At 41.8% G+C, this 27,951-nt stretch overlaps 6 protein-coding genes across 13 annotated transcripts; 2 read left to right on the forward strand and 4 right to left on the reverse strand.

The window, feature by feature from the left end:
• The first annotated feature begins 142 nt into the window (after window positions 1-142).
• Window positions 143-5,641, forward strand: ighmbp2 (immunoglobulin mu DNA binding protein 2). The gene is made up of 16 exons (XM_071896477.2): window positions 143-238; window positions 542-624; window positions 721-890; window positions 981-1,176; window positions 1,287-1,384; window positions 1,569-1,732; window positions 1,955-2,155; window positions 2,261-2,408; window positions 2,502-2,676; window positions 2,855-3,037; window positions 3,141-3,259; window positions 3,349-3,443; window positions 3,792-3,915; window positions 4,048-4,869; window positions 4,983-5,182; window positions 5,443-5,641. The coding sequence occupies exons 2-16, from the start codon at window positions 548-550 to the stop codon at window positions 5,638-5,640; spliced, it is 2,970 nt and encodes a 989-aa protein (XP_071752578.2). The 5' UTR covers window positions 143-238; window positions 542-547; the 3' UTR covers window position 5,641.
• Window positions 5,642-5,948: 307 nt separating this feature from the next.
• On the reverse strand, window positions 5,949-8,044 carry LOC139909412 (zinc-binding protein A33-like). The gene is made up of 6 exons (XM_071896478.2): window positions 7,643-8,044; window positions 7,340-7,435; window positions 6,905-7,135; window positions 6,784-6,806; window positions 6,584-6,702; window positions 5,949-6,500 (listed from the first exon to the last, which is right to left on the reverse strand). Exons 1-6 carry the CDS (start codon window positions 8,033-8,035, stop codon window positions 5,950-5,952), a joined length of 1,413 nt encoding a protein of 470 aa, XP_071752579.1. The 5' UTR covers window positions 8,036-8,044; the 3' UTR covers window position 5,949.
• A 3,585-nt stretch (window positions 8,045-11,629) lies between these two features.
• rapsn (receptor-associated protein of the synapse, 43kD) lies at window positions 11,630-16,433 on the reverse strand. Of its 8 annotated transcripts, XM_071896545.2 has the most exons (8): window positions 16,209-16,433; window positions 15,054-15,392; window positions 14,000-14,158; window positions 12,843-12,941; window positions 12,527-12,649; window positions 12,325-12,378; window positions 12,012-12,211; window positions 11,630-11,702 (listed from the first exon to the last, which is right to left on the reverse strand). In XM_071896545.2, exons 1-8 carry the CDS (start codon window positions 16,431-16,433, stop codon window positions 11,630-11,632), a joined length of 1,272 nt encoding a protein of 423 aa, XP_071752646.1. The 8 variants fall into 8 exon arrangements, with proteins under 8 accessions (XP_071752646.1, XP_078139374.1, XP_078139371.1 ...); XM_078283248.1 differs by lacking the exon at window positions 15,054-15,392 and having other exon boundaries at window positions 16,209-16,400; XM_078283245.1 differs by lacking the exon at window positions 14,000-14,158 and having other exon boundaries at window positions 16,209-16,400.
• A 1,180-nt stretch (window positions 16,434-17,613) lies between these two features.
• Window positions 17,614-20,817, reverse strand: kbtbd4 (kelch repeat and BTB (POZ) domain containing 4). Its single transcript, XM_071896526.2, has 5 exons — window positions 20,775-20,817; window positions 19,802-20,276; window positions 19,567-19,708; window positions 19,346-19,452; window positions 17,614-19,242 (listed from the first exon to the last, which is right to left on the reverse strand). Exons 2-5 carry the CDS (start codon window positions 20,261-20,263, stop codon window positions 18,382-18,384), a joined length of 1,572 nt encoding a protein of 523 aa, XP_071752627.1. The 5' UTR covers window positions 20,264-20,276; window positions 20,775-20,817; the 3' UTR covers window positions 17,614-18,381.
• A 539-nt stretch (window positions 20,818-21,356) lies between these two features.
• Window positions 21,357-22,242, forward strand: LOC139909388 (protein FAM180A). Its single transcript, XM_071896445.1, has 3 exons — window positions 21,357-21,488; window positions 21,717-21,781; window positions 21,882-22,242. Exons 1-3 carry the CDS (start codon window positions 21,416-21,418, stop codon window positions 22,227-22,229), a joined length of 486 nt encoding a protein of 161 aa, XP_071752546.1. The 5' UTR covers window positions 21,357-21,415; the 3' UTR covers window positions 22,230-22,242.
• A 162-nt stretch (window positions 22,243-22,404) lies between these two features.
• ddb2 (damage-specific DNA binding protein 2) lies at window positions 22,405-27,547 on the reverse strand. The gene is given in 12 exon segments (XM_078283212.1): window positions 22,405-22,661; window positions 22,664-22,828; window positions 22,942-22,987; window positions 23,082-23,237; window positions 23,803-23,948; window positions 24,505-24,682; window positions 24,904-25,003; window positions 25,743-25,888; window positions 26,657-26,848; window positions 26,957-27,075; window positions 27,167-27,307; window positions 27,428-27,547. Coding segments are annotated over 11 exon segments (1,428 nt in total). The 5' UTR covers window positions 27,300-27,307; window positions 27,428-27,547; the 3' UTR covers window positions 22,405-22,614.
• Window positions 27,548-27,951: the final 404 nt, after the last annotated feature.

Here is a 27,951-nt window from a genome sequence, read left to right on the forward strand (position 1 = left end):
GTGTTGTGTTTTCAAAATAAGAGTTGTGCTGCCTATAAACGCCAATAAGGCTTCAAGAGGAGAAGTCATCTCAGCAGATAGGTGGCAGTGTAGCTTCTCTCTTTCTTCAAATCCACGAGCTAATAGTCCAAGCAAAGAAGACAGCTTATACTTTCTATTTCCTGCATGTTTAACGTTAGCAGAGACTTTTAATTTGTTAGCTTGTATTCCGTCCTCGGCTCTTTCGGTCTCCACTCAGGTAATGTGTGTGTCAGTATTATGACATTTTGCAAGGTTTGCTTGGTAACTTAACCCAACGTAATAAAGCTGCAGTTAGCAAGCTAGCTAACTTGTAAACACCTCTCGAAATCAGTAATGGACTATCTTCATGTAACAGTTATACCAAGCTGTACAGTAGATTTGTTTGGCTGTGAGATCCACAAGGTGTATCATGACTCAAATGTGGCCTAGTGTAAACGTTACATCTTAGTTAGCAAATGGTTTGAAACTGACATTGTTTTAGATCTGTACTGTACCATTGATTGTTTTTTGGTCTTTATAGTGAGTGATGGAAATTGAACAATTTGTGTCCAAGACACTTGAGCTTCTACAGGAGGAGAGAGAGGCTGAAATAGAGGAGACTAGGTATGTAGCCTAGATCTCTTTTCACACAAGATCTCCTGATTGATAGCTGTCAGTACAAAGTGAAAATGTACATATTCTCTTGTTTTATGCCTTTAGGGTATGGCAGGAGAACATCTCTCTCAAGGATCTTCAAAGCAAAGGAGTATGCCTGCTGAAACTACAGATAGGAAGTCAGTCCACAGGCATGTATGGCCGGACACTGGTCATCCTAGAGCCAAGAAAACACCTTGGTATCTCACTGCTTCCAAGTAACAGTTTTGGACCTGGTAAGATGGTTGAATCAAATGCCTGATCTGTGGTTTTGTGTGACTTAGATTTTCACACTGACTACCTATTTTTGCTGGCCTTTGTTATAGGGGACATAGTTGGCTTGTATGAGACGGGTGGATGCAGTGCAGCCTGTCAGGTTGGCACAGGGATAGTGACGAGGGTCAGCCAAGCATCTGTAAGCGTGGCGTTCGAGGACTCTCAGGATGGTCTCAGTATTGACTCAGATTCCCTTTACAACCTCTTAAAGTTGGCGAATGATGTCACCTACAAACGAATGAAACGGTGAGTGACATCTCTAATATGTAACATACCGCTGAGTATGTAAAATGGATACAAGTTAGTTATGAAACCTTGAAATTACTTCTTTTCACTGTGGTGTTTTTTGTTTGCAGTGCCTTGAATACTTTGAATGGATACAGCAGTGGACCAGCCTCCAATTTGATAAATGTTTTCTTTGGGACCTCAGAACCTGGTTCTCAATCACAGCCAAGTAAGTAAGGCTTTACAAACCAAATCTTGTTAGACACTGTCCCTCTGGTTTTCCTTTCAAATTGCATTCGGTGGTAGTTCACAGACATGCAAGTATACTTTTTACACTATTTTCACAGCCTTGCAAACCAGTATGAAACTCTCAAAACATTTATTTTGTGTGTGTTTCTGTCATGCTTCATCAGATGAAGTAGCTTTCTTTAACTCCGACCTGGATGATTCCCAGAGAGAGGCTGTGTCCTTTGCCCTGTCTCAGAGAGAAGTGGCTGTGATTCATGGACCACCAGGCACTGGGAAAACTACCACAGTGGTGGAGATCATCCTCCAAGCAGTCAAACAAGGCCAAAAGGTGCAGATTAGCCTAAAGTTACTAGTGTATATATGAATATTGTGAGTCCATGAGCCCTAATAGGGGTAAAGATGTGCTGTGGAATGTGTCATAAAATGATTTCAGTAATAGGTTGAACTACTTTTATGCTGATCAGTCAGTGTCACTCGTTGATGCATTTGTCATTAGAACATCTCAGTCCAGTTGCAGTGATTTTGATAACTGGATTCTGTGTTTGTGTAGATCCTGTGCTGTGCCTCCTCTAACGTGGCTGTGGATAACCTAGTGGAGAGGCTAGCCAGGTGCAAGGCCAAGGTCCTGAGACTAGGCCATCCTGCCAGACTACTAGAGTCTATACAGAAACATTCGCTGGATGCCGTTCTTGCTCAGAGTGACAACACAAACATCATCGCTGACATCCGTAAAGACATTGATAAAGCTTTTGTAAGTATGTTAATGTGTGTTGCCGCTAGCACATGTGCTGTCTTGAATGATTTGTAATATAGACAGTATACTGTATGTATATTTACTTCTTTGTTTATTTTCAAGATGGGAATGAAGAAGATGCGTGACAAAGGGGAACGGTTCAACTTCAAAAGGGAAATAGGGGAGTTAAGAAAAGAGCTGAGAACCAGGGAAGCGACAGCCATCACCCAGATCCTAAAAAGTGCTGACGTCTTGTTATCAACCAACACAGGTCAGTAATGGCCTGCACTGTAGCAAATGTTGTTCAGTTGTAGCGGTGATGGAAGAAAAGACAATCAGAGGCCACTTGTCTGTGTCTCCACAGGAGCTTGTGATGACGGCCCTCTGAAGTTCCTGCCTGCAGACCATTTTGATTGGGTGGTGATAGACGAGTGTGCCCAGGCCCTGGAGAGCAGCTGCTGGATAGCTCTGCTCCATGCACGCAAGTGCATCCTGGCTGGAGACTACAAGCAGTTACCGCCCACTATCAAATCACAAAAGTAAAACCAGGTTTTCCTCTTTTTTTGCATTCACTTGAACATTTAAGATATTTTTCCACTGAGAACCCAGTTTCTTGTGTTTCTATTTTCTGTATATAAATGAAATAATTCTGAACTTTTGAGTTTGTTACATGCTTATTATAGTTTGGTCCATATTGTTCTCTTATGTTTCCCATAGGGCTGCAGCAAAAGGCCTGTCTCTCAGTCTTATGGAGAGACTTATCCAGAAGTATGGGGACTCAGTGGTCCGAATGCTAACAGTACAGTACCGCATGAACAGTGCCATCATGGAGTGGGCCTCCAAAGAGATGTACCAGGGCAGACTGACTGCTCATAGTTCTGTTGAGAGACACTTGTTAAAGTGAGAATAAGCTTGGTTATGAAAAAATATCTCACTTGTGTATTTCAGTGAAGTAAGAGCTCTTTAAAAATAACTGTTAAAAATAAGGGTTTCATCCAAACAGAGATCTGCTGGGAGTTGCCTGTGTTGAAGAGACTAGCACCCCCCTTCTTCTTATCGACACTGCAGGCTGTGGCCTGAGTGAAATGGAGGTCGCAGATGAGCAATCCAAAGGCAATCGAGGTTAGCCATTTTTATTATAAAAACTGAGAGAATGATTTTACGGTTCTTGTGGGGTATGAGAGCTAACAATCTGTTTAATGTATCCTCAGGTGAAGTCGACATTGTTGAACTGCACATAAAGGCCTTGACTGAAGCTGGGATAAAAGCCAAAGACATAGCTGTTATTGCCCCATACAATTTACAAGTAAGCCACTGATATGAGGAACTACACCTTTAATATTGCTCTCTAACTACTACTATTTTACTATGTGGTAGTGATAACAATTTTATATAACTTTATTTGTATAGCACCTATCAAACTAAGAGATCCAAAGTTTAACATTCATAAAAAATAAAAACCCTAATGTAGTGAACGTCATTTAAAAACAAAAGATCTAACAGTACTGTGAATTAATGTGAAGTAATTGATTAAGCACAATGATTTTAACAATGATTAAAAGAAAAAGCTAATGATTTAGCTAGCCTATTCTCCTAAGGCAGGTGAAGAAACTCTTTAAAGTTTTTTGGTTTTTTTTCTCAAATCTCTGTAAAGGTTGAGCTTCTGCGTCAGAAACTTTCTGCAAGGCATCCGGAGCTAGAGATTAAGTCAGTGGATGGATTCCAGGGCAGAGAGAAAGAGGCAGTGGTGTTATCGTTAGTTCGGTCTAACAGAAAAGGTAATCTCTTGATATGAAGCCCTACCTGGTTCTGTTACACCATGAGCTGCATTAATAAGTGCAACTTATTCCTTAATATACACACATGCATACATACATATTTATGTATTTATCTATTTCTTAATCTTTTAGGTGAAGTTGGATTTCTGGCTGAGGACAGAAGGATAAACGTGGCTGTTACACGTGCTAGACGCCACCTTGCTGTGGTGTGCGACACGCAGACTGTTCAGAATCATGCCTTCCTGAAGTCCCTGATCAATCATATGACTGAGTGTGGAGAGGTCAGAACAGCCTTCGAGTACCTCCAGGACATTGTGCCACAGAACTATACCCGCGACCACAAAGACACCAAGGCTAATGCTTCTGCTAGCAGCTCCTTATCTACCAAACAGAAGGTCAAAGATCAGCCTCCAGGCAAGGCGAAGCAAGGACAGAAGAAACCCACTGGTAGCAGCAGTAAGGAAGACACGGCTCGCTCAGATAAGCACACAAAGTCCTGCACATCAACTCTGACAGAGGAAGAGCAGAACAAGAACAGATACGCTGAGATCAGAGAGCAGGTGGAGAGCTTTCTGAAGGACCCAAATCGGAGTGAACTAGAGTTCCCATCATCCTTCAACTCTCATGACCGCCTGCTGGTCCACCAGATCTCTGAGGAGCTGGGGCTCAGTCATGAGAGCAAAGGGGAGGGTAAAGACAGGTGCATCACTGTCTCCAGACCACTGAACTCGAGGCCAGCTGAGGAGCCGGCACAACCAGCAGCTGTCCAGGAGGAGGAAAGGGTCCCAGAACCCCAAGGGGGGCCTTTGTGCGAACCTCCATTAGACCTGAAAAGTTTACACTTGGAGCGAATGAAGAGGGAGCAACAGAAAAGGGAAGAAAATGCCCAACAAAAGAAGCATCAGGGCAACATTCCCACTGCCCAATCTTCAAAGAAGCCCAAGTCAGCTAAAGGTTGGCAGTAGAAGTATTTAATTTCTAGTGTATTCCTTTTTACATGTCAGGGGTGTGAAAACGTTTGTCTGGTGTGTCTGTAATGGGTCATCTCTTCATCATTTCTCTCCCAGGAAAGAACTGTACCAAGGCAGGTGCCTGTGACATTGCTGCTGCTGCCGGTGCAGATGACGACTTTGACACACTTATAAGTGCTGTGAAGAAGGCTGACAGTGTGTGCAGTTTCGTCAAGTGTAAAGCCTCTGTGCTCACACTTGGACAACTTTGCCTATTTTGCAATAGGCAGTATTGTCTTAGTCACCACATACCAGAGGTAAGACAAGCTGGAGTGCGAGGGAGGAGCAGACCACAGCCGAGTAGTATTTGCAAATACTTTTTATGGCTTGTATTGGCCTACATAGGTGCCAGATGGGAAACTCAATATACTGTTATTTCACTGTGATTGACAATTAAAACAAATGCCACAATTATTTGCAAATACCACGCAGAACTGTGAGGAGCTTCATTCCAAAACACATCATATTGATTTTGTTTTCTTCCAAAATTTGATTGTTGTCTTGTTAACATTTTTAGGTTCACGGCTGTGGAGATAAAGCCAAGTCCCATGCTCGGATGAGAATAAGCAAGGAAGGTGTTCTCTATGCTGGCAGTGGGAAGAAAGACAAATCTGTGGACGCCAACAAGAAAGCCTATCTACAAAGGAAACTGGACTCCAAACTGAAAGATATGGCATGTCAAAGGAAAACAAAAAGCAAAGACAAGGACAATTAAAAGTTATTAAAATGAAATGTACAATTTAATAGAACTGAAGATTGTTATGCTGATGCAAGATTAAACAATCACTTATTGTTTAACAGTGGCATCTTGTGTGATGAAATATAAGGCACATACTGTACATGCAGTGTTGTTTTATCTGACCTACATTTATAAATGATACAATTGAATATGATCATACAGGTTTCTACTGAATTTTATTTGTACGGCATGGAATAATACTGATACAACTTGTTCAACAGCCATAACACACACCTAGCCATCATGAGTCTTCCTCAACTGTATGACTATTTATCTATGTCAAGTCTACTGTACATCTATAGCTATTGTCATTGGACAGATTGTCAGTGGACTGGAGCTTTTCCCCTCCTCATACATACCAGGGGCAAAGTAGGGGAATATTCTCTCTGTGAATCTGTCTTTAAATGTGTGTATTGGTGTTAAATCAGCAGTGTTGAGGAACACTACCTTCCCCTTGTCATAGTCCAGCTCAACAGTAATCTTCTGGGGTTTCTTCTTCACCGATAACCTGGTACGAGGCGAGGTCTGAGCCCAGTATGTTTCTCCATTGCACAAGCCGATGACCCAGAAACCCTCAGTCGGGTTGAGGAAGATGGTAGTCTTCCTTTTGATGGACTCTCGGGCCACGCCAATGTACCAGTCTTTGCCGTGGCCCACGTCTACAGTCCAGCTGTGCTTTCCAGAAGTGAACCCAGTAGCTCCCAGCACAGAAATGCGGCTGTTGCAGCGCTCGGGGTTGTCGGGAAGGAGCTGCTTGCTGCCGTATTGCGCGCAGGTCAGCTCTTCAGAGAGCCTCAAGTTGGGTTGGGCTGTATTTGGATCCAGAGTGATGGGAACTGGAAGCATAAACAAACTTTAGTGGATTGAAAATACCTGTAGTTTATAGTAAACTTCCAATGGTCATGGTCTTGTCACTCACCACATTTGACAACTTCAACCATCTTCTTCCAAATTTCAAATTTAAGTAATCGCAGATGTCTTGCAGAATCTATCAGAATATCTCTGATGCACTCTGGGTCTTGAATGTTGTATTTGGCCCTGGAACATGGTGAAATGATTAATACATTGTCTTATTCAAACAGGTAGTACTGGTTTTAGCAAATAATTGGTTATACATACCTCTTCTTTGTCTTCTTGTAATCCTTAAAAGTGAAAGAATGAAAACAGTGACATAAATAGATCACATCCATTACGTCAGGTTAAATAAAATGCCATTGTATGAATAATGTTCTTAATTTACCTGTAAGAAGGGCACATCACTTGCTCTGATGGCTGTCTCAATGTCACTGATAATGGAAGAGAGGTTTTTGATCTTGTCCTCGATGTACTCCAGCTTCACACACATCACCTGGCTCTTCATTTCCTCTTCGTGTCTGAGCTTCACCAGTCTCGCCCTTTCCTCCTCCCACAGAAACTGGTGTAACTTCTCAAATTCCTCCTTTATCACTTTCTCATTTTGATGTGCTTGAGTCTGTAATTATTGAGTGAACAGAGGTTGATTATTTACATGGATGAACTGAAGGAGGGTTTGTCTGCCTGCAGGTAAAACAACCTGTTTGGGGTGCAACATGTAGGCCTACCTCAATAAATAATTAAAAAAAACAAATTGAAGTCCCTTGAATCATTTGAAAATGTATTTATTTATTGTTTAATATAATAGAATAATGGTTTTTACCTTTAAATAATTTTTGGTTTCCTCCCATTGCCCCTTTGTCTTGTTCAGTGTTTTGAGCTGTTTCTGCAAGGACTCCAGCTTGGCTGAAACTTCGATCTGAAATTTTCATCATAAGATTCATTAGCCAAAATGCTTTCATAATTATACCTGTACCAAAAAACTTAAGTAATGTGTCAATTCTGGTTTTACTGCTTCAGATAGGTAACTTCATCCTATGTTTTAAGCATTTTCCCCTACCGTAGGCCTATGTGACCCCCTGTATTACCCCAATATCAGCTTTTACCTTAAAGGAACTTACTATACCTTTTTCTCCAGAGCCGCCTCCCCCACTGGACAAAATTCATGAATTTTATGCTGCTTTGATGTCTGGCAGACAAGACAGATGGGCTCTTCATCATTCTGACAGAAAATCTTCAGCTTCTCATTGTGTAGAATACAAAGTTCTTGGTCCTCGCATGTCCTTTGCTCTTGAAAGGAGTCTGCAGCTATCTTTAGTGCCAAATTTATAGGAGGCCTCTCGGCGACAGACAATGTGCGGCACACTGGGCATTCTCGAGATCCCTTCCATTCCCACTGTTTCTGTAAACAAGCTTTGCAAGAATTATGGCCACATTTTAGAAGCACAGGAAGGCTAAAAACCTCACAGCACACAGGACAAAGCAGGTCCTCTTCAGAGAGTGAACTTCTTGCTGCCATCGGATCCAAGTGTTCCGGTAAATGTTGAGTGTAGGCAGCAAATCTCTACTGGCTGGAACTTGTGTCAATGTTGACAAACTAGTTGAACTGGTTAAGTACACATTACCTGTAAGTATTTCTTCCTCATATACTAAATCACTGCACCTTTTAATTGATACTACATAGCTGAGGACCATAATATTTCCATGCAGTATGGAAATTAATAGTCAATAATAATATATACTCCTCCCATGTCAGAAGACAGAAGGATATGTGACATATGCTATGGAAAACAATAGAAATTGTGACACAACAGCAGGGGCGTGTCTAGGGGGTGGCAGAGGCATCTTGTGTGATGAAATATAAGGCACATACTGTACATGCAGTATTGTTTTCCCTGACCTACATTTATAAATGATACAGTTGATACAATTGGGTGGCCTGGGGTGACAAGGGCCACTGAAATCCTAACCCTAACCCCAGGTGCCACCCCAAAATCCTTAGTTATGACTGGCTGATGGGCATGTTAGAGGTGGGACCATCAAGCCAGCGCATTGTTTTGTTTTTTTGCTGTTGTTGTTGATTTTTGTTCAAAATGTCTGACCAAACTGAATCGCAAACATGAATGTAGCACCTGAAGATAAAAACCAAGAGGTAATGATAGTAGCCTACATTTTTAAATATATATACAGTAGATAGTGATGCTTGGAAACATTATGGATAATTTTCAATCTGGGCCTTTCAAAAAATGTCATCACTGTCTTAATTCACTGGAGAGCTTTCACATCTCCAGATAGCCGGGAACGCTGCGGTCCAATAGGTAGACTACAAACACAATCTCCAACAGTTGAATCCAAAAAGTGATTAAAACATGCCCTTTCAACACCCACACAGCAGTGGGACCTGCCTACATCATTCCTAAATGCCACACACAGTGCCACCCTGCATTGAGCCTGTGCCCCACCTTGGCCACCCCAGTCAAAATGGCCTGGACACGCCACTGCACAACAGCCTACATCGTGGATGCGTTATTTTTTGCAGAAATATGCATTTTGGGCCTACATGGCACACCGTAGTACATGTGATGCGTCTGGTTTTTAAAGCGAGGTCCACAAATATCAAAAGAACCACTTATTCTCACTTTCAGTGCACTTTATTTTCATGACAAAAATGATTTCATATTTAACACATGGTAAAATGGTTTGACTTAGATGCATAAATAATATTAACAATGCATTTCAGTCAGTTCCTCTAAATCATAGAATTAATGATTAAATCAACATAGTATCTAGAAAAAAAAAATCCCATATTACAATTCTACATGTACTTAAATTTTGTGTTTTTATTGCATTAATCCTCTGAAGAGGGGAAGGCTTGGAGGCAAAAAACAGAGGTAGTTTAAACCATTAAAATGAGTGGTTGTTCTGTCAGCAATCGGAAACAGATATCAGGTTCAAAGTTTGTTTTAAATATCACAGAGCCTAGTTAAAGTCAAGAGTACAAAAAAAAATAAATCTAAACACTGTAGATAGTATCTATGCTGTACAATTGTCAGTAAATAAGTTTTACATTGACCATAATTGGGGTAAACAGACAATGAATTTAAACTTGATGTATTGTTTGGCTTACAAGAGGCACAGGGAGCTCAGACAAGAACAGGGAAAGTGCTGTCCGGAAGTGAAGTCAATCAGTGATGTGTTTCTACAATGAAAACATAAGTGCTTGTGCAGTATACGTAAATGTCTTGGTCTCTCTGTTTATGCTGTCAACCTTGCAGTAGTCACATGTATGGATAGAGGAAGGAAAATATTTTACAGTGAGGTTTCATGTTCTTCAAAAACTTCTATTTTACAGCTCGGCTTGTCTGCATTGCTCACAGTTGTGCGATGAAATAAGTTGTTCACCTCTCTTAGCTGTAACAGTTCGGATAATTGGATGACAGTATCTGTTGAAATGGTTTTGTTCCTGTAGCATCAAGCATTTAAGGTGTTTTCACCATAAGAATCAACTTATCGATGTTTAACCTTACCTTAAGAAACATTTTAAAATACAACACTTTACTGTACTACACAAGGACACCACACTCTTCTTAAAAAGCAATTTAGTATAAGCAGCTTACAGTTTTTGAGGAAAATCTATATGACAAACTCGATCTATGCCCTGATCAACTTCCAAGTCTCATTTTGATTGATGAGGCTCATCATAATTGAAATAAGCATACAATTAAATAAACACATTTGAATTGTAAAATACTGTAATAAACAATTTTGAAATAACAAGTAAATATGCATACAGTTATTTTGAAACAACATCAGCAACAATTGATGTGATCCATCTTTGCTGCTCAGTATTGCAAATAAAACATGCAACAACAATTCAAATGGTAGCTGAGCTCTCTTCTTTTCAATTTTACTGTTTTGTCTCGAAGTCACAATGCCACCCTTTCCTAATAAAAAATCTCTATTTTACCATTGAGATTTTACCAATCAAATCATATTTACATATAGCTACAAATATCAAAACACCACAGTAATACAAGTATCTTTTCCAATTAATTAATTTGACATGTAAATGATTGGTCAGATAAGATCATTTCCCAATATTACATAAGGCTTTCCTTCTCAACAATCTTTAGACTTAAATTGCAACAAACTTTCTGTTACTGTCAGACTTAAGAGGAAAACATTTCCTGAAATAAACGCTGGATAGAATAGGAATTTATATGAATAACACAATGTGTGTTGATCCTGTTCCTTAATCTCCAAGAATAAGGAAAAAAAGAGCTGCGTACGCCTGCTTAGTAAAGACATACTAGTTTTTAGATTTGTTAAGAGATTTTAGTTAGTTTTAGGTTTTACAAAGAAATCAAACTCAAACAAATTAGCACTAGAATATTATGTACATGAATATAATAATAAATACACCATATCTGAAGTTAATGGTAGCAGTAATATCGTATGTTCTCTACCCTGAAATGACAATATGAACAAACAGTTCCAAACAGTCCCAGAAAATACTGTTTGGTATGAAACTGTACACAGTGTTATAATCAAAATCCATAATATGTCCCTGGTCGTTTAGCAGTTGGATGTACAATAAAAACAAATGCTGAAATTTCAACAACAAACCCTGTGTCTAAGATTACTGATATATCACTGAATGTTAAACAATTATTCTTTTATAAATCCTTTTATCATGCCTCCAGTACAATTGTAAAGCATATAATAGCAAATAGACTAAATTATAAATTCTCTTTGCTGCTCCATATTCCTTTCTAACTGTATTCTAAAGTCATCAGAAACAATGTCGGATTCCTTCTTCAGCTTATGTTGAAATGTAATGTTGCCAGTTAGGCCTTCTTGGTTAGCTGTCATTTACAGATAGACATCTGTAAAGAACCAGTAAAGACGTGGGTGCCGGGATTCGGAGCCTCAATCTGGGCCTCTTGGTTCTGTTCAACGTCCTCGGCACAGAGCAGCGAATTATCACTCCTCCTATATAGTCAGCACATCCAGAGGCAACCTGCTTCTCATAGTTCAATCAGGAGCCTGTGTGGCTGAAGTTGGAGCATCACGCTGTGTCCTGCAGATCCAACGCACAAACACGGCCGTACAATCACACAAATCCAGGCTTCATGGAGGACTGGCAACATTTGGGACAACCCTTTGTCCCGTTTGTCTGCAGACACCTGAAAGATAAAACAGCTGAGTGTAAACAGCTTTATCTGTGGGCCTGTTGACATTGGTAAAAAAATGGGTCCACACTAGATTTCCAGCTAGATTCTGCCTAGTTACGGTTTGAAATATGTCTTTGACTAGATATTTATTTGATGCAAGCTCTGAAAGTGTAAATAAGCTCTACATCAGCCTGGATGAGCTCTTTGGATGAAGAACATCACAAATCGTAGCCAACAGTTTCTGTCATTTCTGAAATGTCTAACCCTATGTGCTACAAAAAAATAGAGATTAAGAAGAATATGTTGAGGGAAAGCACCCACTTGAGGTGGAAGATGTGGGAACAGGGCAAGGCCTGCAGCTGTTGGTTCCTTTCCCCGATGGACTCGCCACACATTCCACAGTAGAGCTCCAGCTCCTCCACACACTGCAGGAACTTCACCACCTGCTCTCTGAGCTCCTCCTGCTGCCCCCGACTTCGGAAAATCCCCTCACTCAGGCAATTCACCTTCAGTGTACACAGCTAAGGTATGCAGGAAAAAGACAGTCAACATGACATGCAAACTCTTTGTGCTTGTACTATATGCCAGCAATAAACCTGTAACATTTTGTCCTGTAACTCTGAACTTTGAATACCTTGTTTCCAATTCCCTCAGCCAACTCCTCTGCTCGTTGCAAAGAATCAAGAGCCTGGGAGAGCAATAGTGAATGATACATAAATAGTGGTTATGGGTAAACTTAAAACAAGTTTCAGTTTCAAGAGTAATATTTTGCAATACTATATATCCACTTTTGTAGCTAGAAGAAAGATTTATATGTTTTTACTAAATAAAGGGACCTTGTCAAAATCTTTCTGCAGAAGCCAGCATTTTGCAACCCCCAGGTAAACCTGTGACTGTCCAAGACGATTTCCAATCTCAGTCATAATACACATTGCGGACTCGTAGCGAGGGAATGCTTTCTGGACAGAAGAAGACAAACACCAAATTAAAATTGTGACAAACAGTAAAAAAAAAACACACAAGCCTGAATATTAGAGTCAATACTTATATTGCAATGAGAAAGCAAATAAGTATGAACCAATGATAAAATCTGTATCTCTAACTACCAATTTTGTAAACCTAAGCAAACTTGCACAAATGGTGGCACCTTACATCAACGTCGCTCCTGCAGCGATGAATATCTGCAAAGTTTAGTAAGCACAGTGCCTGCAGAGGACGGTCTCCATGCTGCAGTGCAATCTTCATAGATTCCTGTTGGAAACACAAGTTAGTGTGTTTTTTTGTGTCCTTGTGCACAACCTCTGAGTAACAAAATCAACACCCCCTAATCTGTGATATAATAGGCTACTGCCGCTTCACTGAGATTAAATTGGAAATGATGGGAAATGTGATTTTGAAGTTAGCAAAGATGATTATCAGTGGGTAAGTTTTCATTCTATGGCTTGGAACTAATAGCACTACTATGATGTAGAACTTATTTGGGGGTAAAAGGACAAACATTATGTGTCAATCTTTCTCATTGCCAGTGAAATCACTTCACACTGTATCTGATTGAAATGGAATGAGTGAGAGCTTTGGTTTCTAGCTTTAGGATAAAATTGATTATGATCACAAATGATTACACTGTCCTAGACCATGACAATAGCATATGTAAGTTCTTAAATTGAAGGATTTCCCTATTAAATTACAATTAGAAATCTCATTCAGTCATCTCATTTTGAGTTTTCAGTGTCTTTCTCTTTGTACTGTACAGCCCACATGTAAAAAACTTGACAAGTGATGGAAAACATGGGACATTATTGTCATTGTTTCACCTTTAGGAGTCTACTTGCACAATGGTATTCTAAGCATGACAAGATGAGTAAATTGTTTGGCTAAATGCATTTGGCAAAAGTAATAAATCTGAAATGCATCCTGCTGCCTTGTTACTATACTGATACCTTTGCACACCAAGGCAATGACGTCAAGTTTTTTTTTGTCCTTGGTACATAATTAGAACAGAGTTAGGACTAAAGCCACTCTCTTCATTAACACTTTAAACCAGCACCTCTGTGGGCATATTTTTGTCGGGGTCTAAGGCCTGGTACAACAGAACAACTGGCACCTGCACCTGTCAGTAGCACAACGTATATCTGCAGCTCCAACACCAGAACAGCCAAAGGCATCAGGGGACATCAAGTTGGTGAGGAAACCAAACTGTGACAATTGCATTCTCCATTGGTTAGATGAGCTCAGTAATAGTTTGTCTTTGGGGATGAAGCCTGTCTCTGAGGTCTGGCCTCATCTGTTGGACAGTAATAAAACAATACCTCACAGCATTCCATGGCGTCTGGCAGGCGCTCCAGTTTCCTGTAGGCCACAGACATGTGGTACTGGCTCATGGCGCGATACTTGAGGCTCCAACTCTTACCGTAGTCATTGACAAGCTCAGCCGCTTTGCAGGGGAAGAACAGGGCTTTCTCATAGTCCTGTTGGTACACATGTTCGATGAGTGAGACCTCTGATGGCCCGTTATTGCCCACAAGTAACAGTATCAGTATCCTAGGCAAACGTCCCATTTAGATACTAGATATGGTATTGACATTAACTCGGTTTGTAATTCCCTTCCCATGAGCTTTCCAACCTTAGTGTTCATACAAACAAAGGATCTGATCAGAACCAATGTGTGTTTGTTAGCGTGTGTGTCTATTACTGACAGGCATATTCTATTTTTTGTTTCATAAAGTAACGTGACATATGAGTGCATTCTTGGAACACCACTTCATCACAATCCCATTGAAACCAATCCTCCCCGGGAAGCCAGGGGATTACTCTTACAAATCTCTGATGTCAAGGGTGCTACATAAGCCCCCACCAGCCAGCCTACTCACTCCGCCTTTGTTTTACAATACAGAGTATTGCATGTGCTAACCGTTGATGATGTTTAGTCGAATGCTCTGCAGTGTTATCATACTCTGTAAATACGCTGGCAGCATCAGTATTGATTGCACAATCAACTCGCACATGGGGAATCCAATGAATGCTTTACCCAAAGAAAACAGTTGAGAAATATACAATCAACAAAGTATTTCAGATTTTTTTCAACAGATGTAAAAGGCACTTATTCAATCTCCTTGTCTATAATGCCTCATGCAAGGATGCTTTTCGATCAAATGAATTCAGCCAAAAATAATGCTGAGCAAAGACTGGGATCCAGTATTTACAAACGATGCAGTGCAGCATCTAAAGCACACATCGAATAAATGCTGGGTGTTAGGGATCCTCATCAAATACAGGTTACTGGATTCAAAACAATCAAATCTCTCATACAAAAAAAACCCAAAACATACAACTGGTACTAATATTATTCCTTTGACACAGTACCTTAAGCTGGACATAGATGTTTCCCAGACTGCAGCAGACTCTGCACTCCAGCATCTTGTCATCGTTGTTGTGTGCGTAGCGGAGGGCCTTCTCATAGCTCTCCAAAGCTTTCTGGAAGACACTGAGGCCCAGGAAGGCGTTGCCCATGCTAAGACATACCTGGCCATTGAGCTGCAGGCTGACAGTGGTGCCCTGCATGTTTAAGCAGGTCTTACAGTAGGAGACTGTTTTCTGGAAATCACAGAGCTTCTCATTGCTGCGCGCCAAGTTCAGGTAGCCCTCTGTCAGGTAGTCTGGGTCCTCCATTTCTCTGGCTGTGTCAATTTGAGCTAGAGCATACTGCAGAGAGAGGGTGAGTGTGAGATGATGGAGAGCTGGCAAGACACTGAAAATATCTGCAAAATCAGATAGATGGTATCCTTAAATTCAAATTAATATTAAATAAAACAGAAATAGTGAAATATTCCAATATGTTAAATCTAATCACATAAAAATCAATTACAATACTTTTGATTTCAAAGTGGTAGGGCCTCCACTTTAGTAACTTGTTAATGAAGTCCTCACTAAACTATGGGTTAGAGAGACTGTGGGTGCTGGGTGAGTAAGGATGATTATGTCAACAAGACGCCCCACACTGACGCTCAGGTTGCAGGGCGCTCATTTTACCCCACATCCTGTGGAAGCCACAAATTAACCCATGGTTCTCAAGATCACAGTAAAGGGGACCAAGAGGAAACCTTTGAACTCTTACTACTATTCATAATCATTTGGATACTGTTGAAATGCTGCTACAAGATGAACTGTATCTCTCTCGCAGACATGATGACATATAAAATTGATGAGATATTCAGTGGCATTCACTCATCAGATAGCAACCTTGTACACAACCCCGCTGCTGGTTGCATAACCTAGATGCCAAGTGAAAGCTAATTCATGCTTCAGTATGATTCTGCTTTTAATCTACAAACCAAGTGATTACTGGACTATTTTACAATATTGTTATCATTGCTAGGAATATCAATGACTGAACACTTTTGTATGTAAGCAAAGTCATGTTGCTTGTATACAAAATTTCACCAAACTTAATTCCATACAGTAAAGCAAGGAAACTCCTGAACACCATATTTCATTATTGTTATTGTTTGGGAGGCTTACCTTGAGCATTTCTTTATATTTTCCCATTTCCGAGTGAGCTGTGATCAGGCACCCCAAAACCCGAAACTTCCCTCCAGGATCTGAGGTCTTCTCCAACACTTTGGTCCAGACATGCAGGGCTTTGTCTGTCTGATTGGACTGATACAGCTTAAGGCCCTTCTCTATCTGCTGCTTGGTTTGGTCCTGGCCCATCTCTGCTACAAGGTGCCTCATAAAAATATTCATTCGTTTAGATGGTGCAATTTCAGTGAGGGAGCAAGAAAGTAAATCCTTGCCATACAGAGTATGACTCCAAAGACGATCCCCTGAAGATGATCCTCTGAGAGGTCGGTGCCAGAAGGCCTACCAGATCCAGCTCTCTCTGCTCCGGCTGAGCGGAGATGGAAAGGAAACTGGATCCACCGCAGTAAAAGAGCAACACACTAAGACCATTATCACCAATCACTTTGTGGAGAGTTGGAGGGCAAGGAAAATATCTTCCCCATTTAACCCCGCAACGATCCCTTCTCACCATCAAGTGTTCACAAATTCTCCCTCAGATTTCCGCTTGAAAAACACCAAAGAAACACGTTTCCCAATGGAGTGCTAGCGGCGATATCCCAGAATATCTACTCCCTCCACACCCCAGCGAAAGGAATTCTCAGCGCCCCTGTGTCCAACCCCCTCCACCTTCCTCCCAGTACTGGCGCTACAGCAGATGGCCTTGTCACTCTAGACCATGTGTCCCTTCAGGAATTCTGCTCTGCCCTCAGTAAGCAGTCCCAAGGTCAGTATAGCTCCTAGCGATCTACCTTCACACAAAACCCAACTCCTTGACCCAACACAGGATTAAAATATTCACATCAAAACACTCCGGACAATTAAAAACCCACATCCACAAATGGATCCGAGCGGAGTCTCTCATGTGGGTCTGTGAACTGTGAGATGGGGGCTATAAACAGCGTTATTTCACAACATTGAGGGACTGCATGTCAAATGGTGCTCACAGTGGCTGGCAGTTCCTATTGGTGGTCCTTATGGAGGCGCATATGTGCCCCCACAGCCCCCCACCTCTCACCTCGGCGTCAGCAACTGATGCTTAGAATAGTTCACAAAGTCTGACATGTTACTGGGCTTGGGTTTCAGCTGCACAGCCTCCTGCAGCACATCAATGGGATCAGAGCGTTGGCCTCTCTAGAGTAGCTTTCTTTCCCTCAAGTCCCCTTTTACCCTCCAAGGACACAAAAGGCCCCTTTCTCACCTTGCCATTCACAAGATGTTTTACCAATCCCAAGATAAAACCCTGAGGTTAGAAGTCATGTCTCTGTTGTGGCATAGCCAACAACACCTACATTAAAACAAAGTGCACCATTAGAACATATGCACATTTAGAAATGCATCACTGTATAGTTGCAACAGTGTTATTGTTTATTGTTTTATTAGGATCCCCATTAGCTGGCAAATTAATGACAGCTAAAAGATCTTAAGATAAATTCCTGGTAATAAACCTGGTATTCATAGTAAGAGATAGTTATGTCATCATGATACAGGACAGAGCCCCCAGATATCAAAACAAAAGCTGACAGCTCATAGCTACAGTGATATATTTGATATTTCTGATAAGTTTAACTTGAGGTACATGTACACTGTACAGCAAAAAATACAATCTTAGGACAAGAAATTGTGAAAAATTGAAAAGTTAGAAAACATCCTCGATTATCACGTGTATGCACACTCAATATTTGACATCTGAGGATATTTAACATACAACATCATGATACACTTATTCACTTACAATATAATGGAGGATGTTTTGTGTTTAGGGAAATTTGTCATACTGAAGCTGTTCATGCGTGTCAATAAACAAGCAGTGCACAGAAAGCAATTATGATTAGTTCATTATTGATTACAGCATCACCACAAAATGGGTTGGACCTTGCTTCTTTCCTAAGAAAGCAAAAAAAGTAACACACATTGTAATACAAGCCAATGAGACAATGCTAAACTGCTTTTACTGGTCTTGTGGTTGGATAAGAATGGAGTGTGAAATACAGGAACCAGCTGAGTCAATACATTTAGAGCGAGTCTCCACATAGGATGTCAGAATAGTTCATTCATGGTTAGTTATCCAACAGTTTTCTGTGATTGCCAGTGGTGAGTGGCTGTGCCACAGTGTCAGCATCCAGAAGAGCCTTTAGGCCAATACAAACTGCCAGTTTGTGAGGAGGATTTTTATACCCCTGATAACAGAAACAACAGATGTGGCAGGGTTAAACTTTAATGTGTTTGCATCGCCCTTTTTACACTTGTCCCTGAAGACATATATGCAGCCATTACAGCTGGCCACCTTCCAGAGCGAAGGAACACAGCTCCACACCTCAGGGAAGCGCAGGCGGGTGAAGCTTTCCAGCAGAGGGTTGTAGCACACCAGGGAGTCTCCCTCTGCTACGATGAAGATCACGTCCATGTGGGCAGCGGCATGCATGCACCCCGCAAATGGCAGCATGTAGGGTTTGATCTGGCACTTCTGAGAGGCTGTGTCAAAGCACTGAATAAGACGGGATGGCTTGGTAAAGAAGTCCATGTCGTTCTCCTCCCCTCCCAGCAGGTAGATGGTACCTCCCAGATTCACCCCAGCAGCCCCGGATACTGCTGTGTCCAGCTGGCTGGTCTCTGTCCACATGTTGTCCTTCACTGTGTAGTAGATGACGGCGTTGGACAGTGTGTCCTGCAAGGTCTTGCCTCCTAGGGAGTAGATGGCGTCCTCAGTGGAGACGGAGACCATGGTGTGATGGAGGCGGTCTCTGGGCAGTGGGGCGCAGCGCTCCCAGTCCATGGTGTGCATATTGCACTTCCACATGCGGCGGGGGATGGAGCCCCCCACCACATACAGGTCCCCTCCGTGCTTACAGGCCGCAGTGATCTGGTGACACAAACTGTTCTGTCCGCTCACACTGATGGCATCATCCTCGTCACAGTGCAGCGACACAGCCAGGGAGTGGGTCCGTGTCTCCTCTTTCCCTATCAGGTAAATGTGGACATTCTCACCGATTTCCTGTGGGCACAGAATAGACATTAGAGACAGAGAATCACCACTGACGTTGCATGAGAGCAGTCCCTTCAAAACTGCTTTTCAACTCTGTGTAAGAGAATGTTACCTTCAGGTTTTCCTGGAGAATGCAAGAAAACTCCTCTCTCTCCACCTTGTTGTGGTTTATCCACGACTCGATGGCCACTGTTGGATTCTGGGAGCTCGGAACGCCATCTGCAGCACAAAGTGCAAACACAAGGCCTTTGATTCACATTTATGAAATCTATTTTCGCACAACAGAGGTTAAGACATCACAATGCATGGGGATACAATTGCAACAGGTAATACCTTTAATGATATCCAAGAGCAGACAGAGAGGCAGATTGAGGAATTCGTCTGTCTGATGCAGCTGGACCAGGTGGATTTTAGCGCAGTGCTTGGCAGCAGTGTACAGCTCCTGATCACTGTGTCTGTCTGCAAGCCACATCACCTGGACAAAAAGAGGTTTTCATCAAACTGACACTACATAATTATTACTGATGAACAGCTAATAGGCTTGTGAAGTGCAAAAAGAGTAAATCACCTGTAGGCAGTTCTTGACCTCCACTGTCCGCGAAAGGAAGCGGGAGCATTCCTCAAACAGAGCAGTCAACTGGTACATGTCTGCCATCTCATAAGTATCCTGCAGGTCCTCTACCCTCAGTTTAATAGTGCCATGATAGATGTAGTCAACCAGCAGCTGAAAGACAGTGGCGCCAACGTCCTTCAGCTCAATATTGCGGTTGTGGGACTCTTTAAGGTTGGACGTGAACATGGAGCGGAAGAAACTGCTCTGGGCCGAGAGCACCAGGCGGTGTAGGTGGAACTCTTTGCCATCCACAGTAATGGTAACATCAGCGAACAGGCCGTCCTCCAGGCACAGGTCCATGATGCTCTTCACCACCCGGCTGGAGTGGGAGCGGTCGGTGAAGGTGTATCCCAGAAAGTAGTTCTCCTCTCCCACAGAGCCTCCCACACTCAGGCTCCCCTCCTCACTGGACTCCATCTCTGCTGCTCGCCTGAGAAGCAGCAAGGAGCACAACATCCATTTAGATAAACTACAGCACACAGAAACAGCTGCTCAGAAGCTTGCATGTCATTTCACAACTGAGTTAGCTGATGATAAAACACTAAAGTTAACGCTAGCATTAGCAGTTTCTACACAAGTGAGGGTGGCTAGCTGGCTGCGTGCTTCTGTAGATTGACACATGATCCCTTTACACTTTGTGGTGTTGCATTTATAAACCCGAGCAAGCGTGATAACAAATAGGCGATGCAGGAGGCGATGCATAGGCAGTGCCGCCTGACTATGCTACGCTAACGTTAGCTGTGTTGTGGTAGGTTAACAGTTAGCTAGCTATATGGCTAACGTTAGCACACAGCAGCTAGCTAACTGTCCTCGGGTGTAAATTGAATCCTGATATTGCGGCAGTAGAGAGTTATTACTGCAAACGCTTATTTATTGGGACGGCAAAATCGCCATGTTTTCAAAATAACTATTAAACTAGACTGGTTACCTTTAGCTCCACTACTTTATCATTCAGAGGGGCTTGAACTATTCTCCGGAAGTAAATAAACGTGTTCGCCAGTCAGCTGTCGCACGACTTGCTGTTATCAATTGGTGGTGCTGCCCCCGTGTGGTGGAGCTGTGTTACTACAGCTGGCATTTGAGAAACACTTGTACTGCTTTTCTTGATCTAATAACACTTTGAGAAAGTCAAGATAGAATTACACTCGGTGACTCACTCACTCCTGAACTGAGAGGAGTCAGTTTAGGTGATTGGGCAACCGGTAAGGATGCACCCATGGGGCGTCTAATAATAATGTAATACCACACTTGAGAGCATCCAGGCTTTGTTCCAGCATATATCATCTTTACCAACTGGACAAGGTTTTAAGATCAATTGCCAATTTGCCTGGGTGAGCTTTATCAAGTCGTGCTAGCTCAAAGGTCTGCATGCAGTGGATATGCAGAACCAAAATTTAAAAAATATGGCTGTGAACGCCACAGCCAATTGGCTTTTGGTCCCTTTTTCCAATGTGGAAAAATGCATGGTATTCAGGCTGGGTTGTCTCTGTCTGGATTCACAAAAGTAGCTGAGGCAAAGCAGAGGTGAGAGGGATGCCGTGATATCCATCGATAATAATCGAGAGAAAAATGGACATAAAATTGCAACTTCAAATCTGCTTCCAGATCATTTTGTGGCTTTGGTTGGAGCATGTTTTTAAGGGTGAGTTGAAATTGAAGGCCTACTAACAGTACTGTCGATAGGACTCAAATTTTGAATATTGATGTCATATAATGATACTGCATGCATTGTAATATGCACTGAAAAATACCATGACAGGTGTTCCGTATTGATAGGTGCAAGCATTGGCATTAGTATAACCTTGAAGCCCACTCTGAAATAACTAATTACAACAAACTAATAAGTAAACATCAATATTTTCTACATCAGATGTGGCTGCAGACAGGAACAATGGAATAAGCACATCGCTCTCTGATGCAAACCTGATGTTCGAGGTACATTCTTCCCTATACTTTACTGGAGTCTTGGTGCACATACAGTACATATCTTGCAACAGAGTAAGTAAGGATACTTCTTTTCTACTCCTGTATGCAGTTCTTGCTGGGTGGGGTAGAGCTCGACCAGGACAACAACATCGTCTTGCTCGACAAGGAGATGGCATCAATGAGGCAAGGGCGGGCTTTCCTGTCTCAGATAAATGACAATATTCCCAAAACCCTGAGCTCCATGGTGCAGATGCTGGACACAGTGGAGGGCCAGAAGAAGAGGCCCCTCACTCAGACCCAGTTTGAGAGTCTTGTCCTGAGCATGGTCTACTCTGCCCACCAGGCCCGGCACCAGGAGGGAGAAGAGGAACAAGCGGCCTGGAGTGGAGTGCTCACCCGCCTGGCAAATGTCACAGTCAATGAACTGCGTGGACATTATCTCATCTCTTATGCATAATATATTGACTTAACTGCCATTCTGTAAGAGATAAATAAGTATGCAATAAATTACCTGACTTCAGCAGTCATTAAATGTGTATTCATTCATAACTTATTCAATATGCTGTGTGTTGGCTCTATTAAAGCAAACATGAACATTTTTTATTGTAGAACAGTATAAAAACATATCACAGTACTTAATGAATACAAAAGTCCCAGTTATATACTGGTGTATAAAACAGTATCTGAACAATAATAGCCCGAGATTTTTTCTTCGTTCCAACATACAGCACATTATTTCAACATTCAACAAGACTTAACGGTATAGTAAGACATTTCCAGATCCTCATAATTTTACAGTTCACTTTTTCCTCCCCCTTTGTGCTTGACTGTTTTCAGTACGCCTAGACTTGGTCTTGGTTTTGGTCCCTGATGACTCCAGAGAAGCCAGCTTTTTCTTGAGCTTTCCGTCCCCAGCAGGATGTCTTCTGTTCCTGCTGGAGCGCTGCTGACTCCCTCGCTGGCCTCTTGAGCCTTCCACTTTGGATCTCATTTCCTCCTGTTTGTTCTGCTTACTGATCATCGAGTCTTCCCGGTTCCACACTAGTATGTTAACCCCTGTGAATGAACATCAAACAGCTTTAGCAAGACAACAATTTCCCCTCTTTCAAAGAGATGAGTCAAGAACAAGTCTTGACTTGATTGATTTGCATGTATTTGGAAAAACTCACCCATTCCAGATCCCATAATATCGCCCATTGGACTGAATTTGTTGACCTATAAACAAATGTGTCCAGGTGTTATTAGGTGTTATATAAAATATAGTTTCAACATCTTGAAGGTCTTTATACTGTACTTAAAATGTACATACAGATATGATTCCGGGGGCGTTGGGATCTCGCAGCTGACACACAAGCTCTGCTGTGTTGGAGTCAAAGATGTCGACGGTCCTCTGATCACCGCGGCAAACCCTCTCATCAGGGTAGCGGCCAGCCACAATGAGGTCATACACAGGGTGCCATGTGGCCTGCAGAAAAATGGACAAAATACCAAGTTCAAGTTTGAACCTTTTTCTCCAAGGTTTTCTCCTAGGCACTTGGTTTTGCAGCAAGTATTAAACCAAGTATTAAATAGAGCATTATATAAAAATAATACAGCCACTACGACAAATGGTTCACAAGTTATTGGCTAAAACGTAAAGTTGCTCATTATAGCGCCACCATCTGACGGAGTGTCATTTTTTGGACTGACTAGTGGGAGAGATTTGAAACCTATCCACCAAATTTGGTAGCTCTGAGACTTACAGTAAGGTCTCTGAGATCAGATTGTTTTAAGGCAGAAAAAGAAGGAGCAGCAGAAAAATCAAAATCAATGGGGTTCCAGCTCCTGAGATGCTTGGAGCCCTAATAAGACTGACAGGCAGTCAGTCACAAATAGAGGGAGTTGATGCAGAGTTTCAGGCAGGCAGCATAAGACAAATCATCATCATCATGTAATTCATCTGAGTCATCATGACCCAGTAGGAGACATCAGCAACAGGTTCATTACATCAGCAACAGGAGGATCCTTGCTCATCTACAGCGGAAACCAACCTTGATGGGTGTGAGATGCTGAAACTGCCTGTGTGGATGTTGGATGATATGTTGAGGCTTTGACCAATCAGAGGACGAGTAGACCCGGATCTGGTCATACTGATCTGTGGTGAGCAGCTTGGAGCAGTCCAACGGACTGAAATAGGCTGTGGAGAGAGGACAGTGACCACGCCATCAAAATGTGACCTGTGTAAGAGTTTCTGTACACCTATTATTGTCAAATGAATTGTGATAAGAATCATGGGGATACGTTCTAAAGCCCCTGTAAACTGTTCTTTCTACATGCTTTATTATTTCCTCTCCATACTGCCTTTGATGTGTAACTCACCAGTCTACTAAAAAGATATATAAGATTTTACATCAAATAAAGCCAGAGAACTTCCAAATTGCACTAAATGGAAAAACAATAATGACAATTTTTATTACCATTTGAATGTGCCATCACAACTAAAGTTAATGCACATATAAATTAAAAACACTGCTTTTCAAAATGCGACTGCAGACTCCCAGAGGGTCCCCTCAAAATTTACGACAAGTCACATTGTATTATTATATAATTTCCTACTCTGCACATGTGTCACAATCTGTTTTAGGCTCCTCAGCCAAAATTCCTTTCTGCATGGAAAAGTTTGAGAACACATTGAGAACACACATTGAGAACACACTATGCAAAGGAAAAATGTTTCTAAAAGCGAGTGTTACCTGAGTTGACAGCTTTGTCATGCGGCATTTCATGGAGGAAGCTCTTCTTGTCTTTAATGTTCCTCAGGTCCCAGAGCTTGACAGTGTGGTCAACAGAGGCCGTCGCCATCAACCAATCACAACGGGAGTTGAACTCTGCATGGGTCACTTTGGCTTTGTGCAACTTGTTACTGAAAATCTACGATATAAAATGAGGAACAAAGCCATTAACAATTAACATCCACATACTTTTTCAATTCATAAAAACATCTTTGGACCTGATTATCTAATGTGACAGATACAAATTGTCTTTAGTACGTAAAAGACAATACAAGGCTTTCGCAGTCTCGTCAAAACGTAGGAGAACGAGTCAAATCTACGCACTAATATTATTTACTTAATTGTTGAATGAATCCACACCTTTTGGCCGTCCATACTCAGGAGCAGGAGCTGTCCCATATTGTCCCCCGTCACCAGCATCTGTCGGCTCACAGACACGTCAAGACAGCAGTACCAGTAACTGTGTAAGCAAGCACAGGTGGCTGTTAATGCCTATGACAGATAAAACATTAAACATGCATGAAGCCATGAGTTCCATAGCACTATACAAAATTGATGATGTGATAATAGTGAAATTACTGCTTATCAAAACAACGATAGACATTTAAAAAAAAATTCAACTGTGGATGATTCCAGTATTACAAATAGATCTTAGATGAATTTCACATAGTTGAAATATACTACATATTCCTTGTACTCCTTCCTTGTACAGTGGATAAACCTGTACTATTCCTTTTCCTTTAACATCATGTAAAAAACGCGACTACACCATTTCTCTGTTGAGCATCAGTCTTCTCTGTACTAAAGGCCCTGAATCCTCACCAAACGTCATGGTGATCATGGCCACAATCTTGAGTTGTGGACAGAACAGTGGATGTTCGGCCCTCAAAGCTCTGCATGGTCAGTGTGCCATCACCGGAGGCCACATAGACTTTGGAAAGGTCCATTGGGCAAAACTTCATCCCTCCGATAAAGTCTCCGGCTCCTTTCTGTGCACAAAAAAGACAAATGCAGGCCTATCACAGGGTAGTTATAGCACTACACCACCACATTAATGGTAGCATTGATTAGATAAGGGCCGCAATAAGAGACTGATACTGGACTGACCAAGCAACAGCAGACCTACAACAACCTTAGTGTTTCCTGACCCACATCCACACTGACTTTGTCTTACAGAAAACGAGGGGACTTTATCTTACTCCGTGGCATCTGTGTCGGCAAACACTCTTAGAGACATCCCATTGAAATCTCGAAGTGCTGTGGCACCCCCCATAGATGAGGTGAACAGCTGAGTGGGATTTAACGGGTTAAACTTCATGTCTGTAACTGAGTCTCCGGCCCCCATCTAAGTAGAGAGCAGATAAAAGCGTGTCATCAAGGAAGATGGGAGACGATTTATTTTCCGGCGCCCACAATTTCCTAATAATTTCCTAGAAAGGAACTGTTAATTTCTTAGGAGGTTTCCTGGAAAGAACCATTACATTATGTACAAATTATAGGGAAAATAGAGAAAGAGTTCAATGGTAGTTGGTAGTTGGTAAGTACCTCCAATTTCGTCTCCAAGACAGAACCATGAAATAGAATAGAATAGAAAACCAGAAATTAACTAAAATGAATTAGGAATCCAACAAATAACTTTATTATATAATTATATGAATAATGACTTATGATAATTGACCTCTGACTATTATTTTTCCAATATATAGTTTATAGTTTTGCAGTTCTCTCCAGGAAATTCTTTTAGAAATGTACAGTATCTTATCATATCTGCTTACATTTTCTGTATAACTACTACATCATTTCATGGTTCTTTCCAGGAAACCTCCTAAGAAATGAACAGTTCCTTTCTAGGAAATTATTAGGAAATTGTGGACCCGGAAAATAAAGCATTACCGGAAGATGACATGGTATCAAAATGAATTTAGGCCTCAGCATAAAATTCAACCTTGACATCATAGCGTTGCATTTGATAATATGTAGTTGCTGCATTATTCATGAGCAACATTTTAAAAGGTGCTGCTTGTTGAGCATCTCCTGCTGCCAGTCATTCAACAAAGTGTCAGGCAAGATAAATCAGTTTTGACAAGAGCAAGATTTCCCTTCTCTCTCTCACCCCTTGAATAAAAGTTGTCTTGTTGAGTGCGTCAAAATCCCACAGAACAATATCCCCACCCTTGGATCCAACAGCCAGTGTGGTGGGATGGGTGGGGTGCCATTCAAGACAGGTGATTCTGCGGTCAAAGGGGCTGGCGGTGCGGTGGAGCCTGTAGGAGCACAGGGAGCGGACAAAGGGCCCCTGCAGACACTGGAGGGGGAGGGGAGGGGGGGGGGGTACAAGAGTTGGGTGTGAAGATGTTCATGATGTCCTGGTCACTCTGCACTGACTACAGAGGAAACTGACCAGCAACCTCACCTGTCTCATTTGAGAGTGAAGACTTTGCCCCAGAGTGCTCTTATAAATGTAGTGCAAGATGCTTCTATGACCCCCTCTCTTCTGGATTCCTGGACACTTACTGATTTTGAGAGACGGTCCTGAAAGAAGCAGAAACCTACTTAAGTACAATTATCACGACACGCATTATTCACTTACAACGTCGGTGTATTGAATGGCGGGAATGTAGACCTGGTTTTGATGTGTCCCCCTCCATCTTTTCTCGTAGTTTTTTGGAGAGAGTTCTCCCGGAGTTCTCCCCGGTTCTCTTCTTCACTTTGCCCTTCGATTCAGACGCATCTGACTGTGCGGGTCTACTTTTCATTTCTCTCCCTGTAAATTACAGATTATGCAAGACGACACGGGACATTTAACTCGACGCTCAATCAAGCTGGCTGGTTAACGTGAGGTATTGATACAGCACAATTTACCGAAAGCTTATTTGTTGCTTACCTGTGATTCAGTCTTTCAACGAGTAAACGCTGTTCTTTACTCTCTAAAGAGCAGGGATCCCTGTGTTTGCAGAATGCAAAAGTACACGTGAGTGTTTTTTTTTACGGGAAATGTCTGTTTTGTAACGTGTGTGTGTGTTACAGCTACTGGACGGTAGGTGTCAGTGTTGTTCAATCTTCAATGGACGCCATGTTTGGCGTTTGTGTTAATTGACCAGATCAGCTTTTTGTTGAGGTGCTTTATGGGAAACACACATTATTAAATACCTCTGATTAAATTGGAGTTTTGCGGGGGGAAAAAAATCTGTATTAATTTTGCAGTGCTGTGCCACCACAGCAAGGGAATCACCAATGCTAGAGAAAATGCGAAATTAAAATGAGTAGGCCATTGTAATTTATTTAGAAGTAATGATTTTATTATGATTAAAAAACATTTTTATCTCTACAACCTCAACTTGTAGTTAGACCCAAACAGTGACAGAAATGGAACAAAGCCACAATTATCCCCCAAGCACCACAGCTGCA

Source organism: Centroberyx gerrardi, chromosome 4 (assembly GCF_048128805.1).
Source record: "Centroberyx gerrardi isolate f3 chromosome 4, fCenGer3.hap1.cur.20231027, whole genome shotgun sequence".
Lineage (NCBI taxonomy): Eukaryota > Metazoa > Chordata > Actinopteri > Beryciformes > Berycidae > Centroberyx > Centroberyx gerrardi.